The following is a 6712-nucleotide window of genomic DNA, read 5'->3' on the forward strand; positions in this document are numbered from 1 at the left end:
AAAAAAAAAAAAAAAAAAAAAAAAAAAAAAAGAATTATTTCTTGCTGCTGCTGCTGCTGCTGTTGCTGCTGCTGCTGTTGCTGCTGCAGTAGTATTAGTAGTTTGTGTGGTTGTTGGTTGGTATAGATTGTGTGTTGCTTGTTGTTGCTGCTGCTGCTGTTGCTGCTGCTGCTGCTGCTGCTGCTAATAATAATAATAACCACTATTAATATTTATATATATGTATCTTATTGTCAATAAACTGTTGCTGTTGCTGTTGCTGCTGCTGCTGCTGCTGCCCCTTTTCCTACGGTGTGTGCTGTTGTTGCTGCTCCTGCTGCTGCTGCTGTTGCTGCTGCTGATGTCTTCGCCCCTTTTGCTGCTAATTATGCTGTACCTCCTCTTGTTTATAATGTTGCTGTTGTTGTTATTGCTGCTGCTGCTGCTGCCGCTGCTGCGGTGTTGCTGCTGCTGCTGACGCTGCTGCTGCTGCTGCTGTGGATGGATGGCCTGCAGCAGCACAGGAGCCTACGAGGTGTCTTGACAGCTAACGAGCAGCAGCAACCAACAAAGAAGAAAAAAAAAAGAAATAAATATTAATTTATTTATATATACATATAAGGAGACACTCAATAAAAGAAGAAAAAAAACAATATATGCCTGCTGCTCCTGCTGCTGCTGCTGCTGCAGATGGCAGCGGAGGCAGCAGCAGCTGCTGCTGCTGCTGCTACCGGTCAGCTGTGGCTGCAGCAAAGAGGATAAAGGGGGCCCCCCTTCTTCGTGGGTACAGAAGCCAGAGGCTGCTGCTGCTGCTATTGCTGCTGCTGCTGTTGCTGCTGTTGCTGCTATTGTTGCTGCTGCTGCTACTTTATTTACTGTATTTTATTGGTATTTATTAAGAAATAATTAACAGCAGCAAACTGCTGCTGCCTATACACTGCAGCCGACAGACAAACGCAGCAGCGCCTCTTTCCTGCTGCTGCTGCTGCAGGCTTAGTAAAAGTGTCTCCTTTTGTGTCTCCTTTTGTGTCTCCTTAAGTGTCTCCTTATCTCCCTATACACCCCAATTACCCCTCTCATAGAGTATTAACTAACTCATTCCTTAGGGCGCAGCAGCAGCAGCAGCAGCAGCAGCAGCAGCAATAGCAGCAGCAGAAGAGACGACAGGCAATAGAGTGTCCAACTCAAGCCCATCAATAGAATCACCGCAGCAGCAGCAACATCAACAGCTGCTGCTGCTGCTGCTGCTGCTGCAGCAGCAGCAGCAGCAAATAGCTGCGTCATGTCCAATAAACAGTTAGATAAAGTGTCTCCTCTAGTGTCTCCTTGTCTCCTTTTTGTTGCTGCTGGTACATGGGGAGATTTCCTCCCCCTCTTTGCTGTTGCTGCTAACGCTGCCCTTCAGCTCTCTAGGGGGCCCCCATGGGGGCCCCCTGGGGGCCCCCCCACGGGGCCCCCCAATAGCTGCTGCAGCACTCAAGAGACTCTAAAGGGTATAAAGGAGACACTGCAGCAGCAGGAGACAGCAGCAGATAAGGAGATAAAGGAGACAGTAGATAAGGTAATAAAGGAGACAATAAATAAAAAGGAGACAGTAAATAAAAAGGAGACAGTAAATAAAAAGGAGATAGGGGGCCCCCCTTATATAATAATTGCGGCTGCTAATTGTTGGATAAAACAAATAATAAATGAATATAATTTACGGTGTATAGGCACCTCTATAAGTGTCTCCTTACAGACACAAGAAGATAATAACAGCAGCAGCAGCAGCAGCAGCAGCAGCAGCAAGTCAATATACAACCAGCCTACAGCAGCAGCAGCTAGAGAAACAGCAGCAGCAGCAGCAGGAGTGTCTCCTCTTATTCGTTTAATGAATGGGGAGACACTTGCTGCTGTAGAGATTTGCTGCTGCTTGCCGCTGCTGCTGCTGCCTCTCCCTTCTTTGCCAATTCTTCCTGCTGCTGCTGCTGCTGCTAATCTCTTCTCTATTAATGAGGTGTCTCTTCTTGTCTCTCTTATTAAGGAAGGAGCAGAGCTTATACTGCCGCAGCAGCAGCAGCAGCAGCAGGAGCAGCAGGGGGGACAGCAGCAGCAAGAACAGCAGCAACACGAGCAACAGGAGCAAGAGCAGCAGCAGCAGGAGCAACAGCTGCAGCAGCAGCGTGGTATATTGTTGCAGCCTGCTGCTGTAGCATTAGGTTTATTTGCTGCAGTGTATGCGCATGCAGCAGCAGCAGCAAATATTCCTTATTTGCTGCTGCTGCCGTCTCCTTATTCACGTCCAGCCCCAATTGATTTCTTTAATCGTCTCTTTATTCAATACCCTGAGCTACCCAGTCTACTGCATGCAGCTGAGCAGCAGCAGCAGCAACAGGAGCAGCAGCAGCAGCAGCAGCAGATGGATAGGCTTGAGCTATGGGCCTTGAGGCATTCGCTACGCCCAATAACAAAGGCAGACTTAGAGTAAGGACTTCTGTCTGCTGCTGCTGCTGTTGCTGCTGCTGCTGCTGCTGCTCTAGACATATTTTATTCTTTATGCTGTTGCTGCATCGACTATCGTCAGTTGCTGCTGCTGCTGCTGCTGCTGCTGCTGCTCGTTTTTCTCCTTCTGTTGCCGTTATTGCTCCTACTGCTACTATTGTTCTTATTACTCGTCGTTCTGCTGCTGCTGTTGCTGCTGCTGCTGCTGCTGTTGCTGCTGCTGCTGCTGCAGGCACTGGATGTGGCGTTTGTGTCTTAGTGACAGCGGAGACTTCCGTGAGAAGTTTTTAGGTTTGTCTCCTTCCCTCTTTGACTCTAATAGAGCAGCAGCAGCAGCAGCAGCAACAGCAGCAACAGCAGCAGCAGCAGCAGACGCAAGTGCAGCAGCGGCTGATCAGTGTGAGAGAGGAGGAGCAGGAGGTGCAGCAGCAGCAACAGCAGCAGCAACAGCAGCAGCAGAGGGAGAAGATAGTATACAAGAGCTTGCTGCTCTCCCTCGTGCTGCTGCTCTTGTGTGTCTGTGGAGTCCCTGTCTCTTTACTGCAGCAGCAGCAAACTTGCCTCCTCTTGCTGCTGCAGTAGGGCCAGCAGCAGTACCGTGGGCCCGCCTCCTGGAGCACCAGCAGAAGCACCAGCAGCAACAGCAGCAGCAGCACCAGCTGCAACCGCTCCAACAACAGCAGCAACAGGAGCAGCAGCAGCAGCAGCAGCAGCAGCAGCAGCAGCCTCTCCATCGCATTCGTCTCTTTGGCCATGGAGGAGTTCCTGTTGGCCCTCCGGAGTTGCTGCTGACGTCTGAGGAGTTGCTGCAGTTGCTGCTGCAGCCTGAAGCAGCAGCAGCAAAACAGCAGCAGCAGCAGCAGCAGCAGCACCTGCTGGATTCAGTTAATTGCGGCAGCAGCGAGGAGTCTTCTGCTGCACCTCCTCTAAGGTCCACCCAGCCCCTGTGGCAACCAGCAGCAGCAGCAGCAGCTGCTGCTGCTGCTGCAGCTGATGCAGATGGTGTAACAAAGAAGCAGCGACTAATGCATGCAAATGGTGACCTCACTGTCTCCAAAGAGACACAAGCCTCGCAGCAGCAGCAGCAGCAGCAGCAGGAAGCTGCTGCTGCCTCTAGTCGGCAAGCGGCGGACATATTGAAATTGTTGCCGCGTGTTGCTTTCTGCAGCAGCAGCAGCAGCAGCAGCAATGGCAGCAGCAGCAGCAGCAGGGAGGAAGAGGGAAGCAGCAGCGAGGGATTTATTGTGGTGTCTTTAGGCAGCATGCTGTGTCTGCTGCTGAATGTGCTGCCGTGCTGCAGTTGTCTCCTGTCTCTCTTATCTGCTGCAGCAAAACTCCTAAGACGCAGGTAAGCAGCAGCAGCAGCTGCTGCTGCTGTCTCTGCATGCCTGTCTCTTTCCCCCCTCCCTCGGGGCTGTCTCGGCAACTCCACAAGCATGCATGCATGCATGCATGCATGCTTGTTAATAATAATATAATAATAATAATAATATTATGTCTGCTGCTGTCTCCTGTCTCCTGGCTCCTTGTGAGTGTCTCCTGTCTCCTTTCTGGTGTCTCCTCAGGTTGCTGCTGGTGGCAGCATCTGCTGCCTTTTGTCCATGTAATTATTTTGCTGCTGTCTCCTCAACAAAGGAGACAGCAGCAGCAAAAGGCCTTAATGCCCTTGGTGCTGCAGCAAGAAGAGACACACAAGTGCTGCTAGTACTGTCTCCTTTTGATTGCCCTGCGCTGCTAAAGCTGCACCAACAGCAGCAGCAACAGCAGCAGCAGCAGCAACAGCAGCAGCAGCAACGCGATACAACTACACAGGCGCCACCAACACAGCAACAAGCAGCTGCTGCACCAACTGCAGCAGCAGCAGCAGCAGCAACCGGCAAGCAATCCTCCATCTGTATTGTCTCTCATAGTAGCGCAGGCTCTGGTAAGCAGTAATACATACAGGAGCAGCACGAGCAGCAGCAGCAGCAGCAGCAGCACCATCTGCTGCTGCTTTCTGCTCGTCTTTTCCCTGCAGCCACAAATAGTGTGGGTCCATCTTCTGTTGCTGCTGCTGCTGCTGCTGCTGTTGTGTCTGTGCAGCTGCTGCCTTCTCCTCCTTGTCTGGCGTATCTCATCTGCTGCTGCCGCTGCTGTTCGATCAGCAGCAAGTAGGGCAATGCATGCAGCATGCAGGTTTGGGGCTTGTTGCCTCTGAGGAATTATTAGATGCATTTGCTGCTGTTACTGCACAAGAAGCTGCGGTGCAGCAGAGACATATTCAGCAGCAGCAGCAAGAACAACAGCAGCAACAGCTCCTGCTGCAACAGCAGCAGCAGCAGCAGCAGCTTGCATGCAGTGCAACGGATGGCGTGGGGGATTTCTCCTCTATCTTTTTTGCCACCGATGAATCCACCGAACAGGACGAGCAGCAGCAGCAGCAGCAGCAACAGCAGCAGCAGCAGCAACAGCAGCAGGGCAGCCACGTCTGTCTTAATCCTGGCTCCCCTGTGCTGCTGCGTGCAGCCTTAGCCTTATCCAATGATATTCGTGCTGCAGAGGCAGCAGCAGCAGCAGCAGCAAAAGAGGGAAAGCGAGAAGCAGCAGCAGCAGCAGCAGCAGTTTCTGCTGCTGAAGATGGCGCTGCTGCTGCAGCACGCTGTTGCCTCGCGCTGCTGCAACATGCCAGTCGTACGTAGCAGCAGCAGCAGCAACAGCAAGAGCAGCAGCAGCAGCAGCTGCTGCTGCCAGCTTTTGTTATCCTCCGTTGCAGAGACGAAGTTCGTCAATGCAGTTCGTTGCTGTTGCTGCTCGCTTGCTGCTGCTGCTACTCTGCAGCAGCAGCAGCAGCAGCAACAGGAGCAAGACCCTAAATATGTGCACTTTTATACTATCGCTATTGTGTGCTGCTGCTCCCCTATGCATGCAGCTGCTTCCCTATGCATGCAACTACGTAAGTATAAATAGATGCACCAATACAGCAGCAGCAGCAGCAGAAGCAGCAGCAACAGCAGCAGGACAGCTAGCTAATCCATATGCCAAGTAGTGCAGCCCGTGGCTAGCTGTGCCTATCAGTAGCTAGCTGTACCGTCAACTATAGCTTGCTGTACGGGTAACTATGGCTAGCTAGCTGTAGCTAGCTGGCTGTAGCTAGCTAGCTGTGGCTAGCTAGCTGTGGCTAGCTGTAGGTGTATAGATGTAGCTAGCTGAGCTCTTAGCAGCAAAAGTATAGAAATAAACAACCGTCTCTTTTTGTCTCCTTATAAAGGAGACAGCAGCAAAGTGTCTCTAATGGGGTGTCTCCTTAGGTACTCCTGCTGCTGCTGCTGCTGCTGCTGCTGCTGCTGCAGTTGCATAGGCACCTGCTGCAGCAGCAGCTGCATACATGCATACAGAGGAGACACTTGTCTTGTCCCCTTCTTATAATAAATAATATATACTGTCTCTTTATTTATTTATATAAGTATTTACTGTCTCCTTATTAACAATAAGAGAGGGACTGTCTCCTCCTTCCCTTCTTTTTGCGGTGTCTCCTCAGCTGCTGTCTCCTTTGCTGCATCTGTCTCCTTTTTTTTATTTGTCTCCTTTTTTTTTGTCTCTTTTTTTATTTGTCTCTTTTTTTGTCTCCTTTTTGCTGGTTGCTATTTCTTTTTCTTTTTTCTTCTTTTTTGTCTCCTTTTGCTGCTGCATGCATCTTTCTTTTATTCCTTTTCTCCTTAATAATATTATTAACAATTATTATTAATTAATTAATTAATTATTATTATTTATTATTATTATTATTAATTCTTTATTATTATTAAACTGCTGTTGTATGCGCTGTGCTGCTCCTCTCCCTGTCTCCTTTTTGTCTCCTTTCTCCTTTTTGTCTCCTTTCTCCTTCTTTGTCTCCTTTCTCCATTTTTGTCTCCTTTCTCCTTTTTGTCTTCTTTTTCTTCCTTAAGGGAGAGGGCCAAGGGATTGTCTCCTTCCCTTATTAATAAATAAATAAAGAAAAAGGAGACACTTTATTTGTCTCCTTTTCTTGTTTAGGTGTCTCTTCTCTGTCTCCTCCCTCCTCCTCCTCCACCTTACCCTGTCTCTTTTTATTTATTTGTCTCTTTTTATTTATTTGTCTCTTTTTATCTGTCTCTTTTTTATTTGTCTCCTTTTTTGTCTCCTTTTTTGTCTCTCTGTCTCCTCCTCCCCTCCGTACTATCCCGTCCTCAGGAGACAAAGGAGACTCTCCTCTATCTTATTGTCCCTTATATATATATATATATATATATATATA

General features: G+C 49.3%; 1 protein-coding gene across 1 annotated transcript; it reads left to right on the top strand.

Moving 5' to 3' along the window:
- Positions 1 to 2699: 2699 nt before the first annotated feature.
- On the top strand, positions 2700 to 3812 carry EMWEY_00052740 (hypothetical protein, conserved; the record flags this gene model as incomplete). Its single annotated transcript, XM_013477540.1, has 1 exon — positions 2700 to 3812. The coding sequence occupies one exon, from the start codon at positions 2700 to 2702 to the stop codon at positions 3810 to 3812; it is 1113 nt and encodes a 370-aa protein (XP_013332994.1).
- Between the last annotated feature and the right edge of the window lie 2900 nt (positions 3813 to 6712).

This window comes from Eimeria maxima, genomic scaffold (genome assembly GCF_000499605.1).
Source record: "Eimeria maxima Weybridge genomic scaffold, Emw_scaff1444, whole genome shotgun sequence".
Classification (NCBI taxonomy): Eukaryota; Apicomplexa; class Conoidasida; order Eucoccidiorida; family Eimeriidae; genus Eimeria; species Eimeria maxima.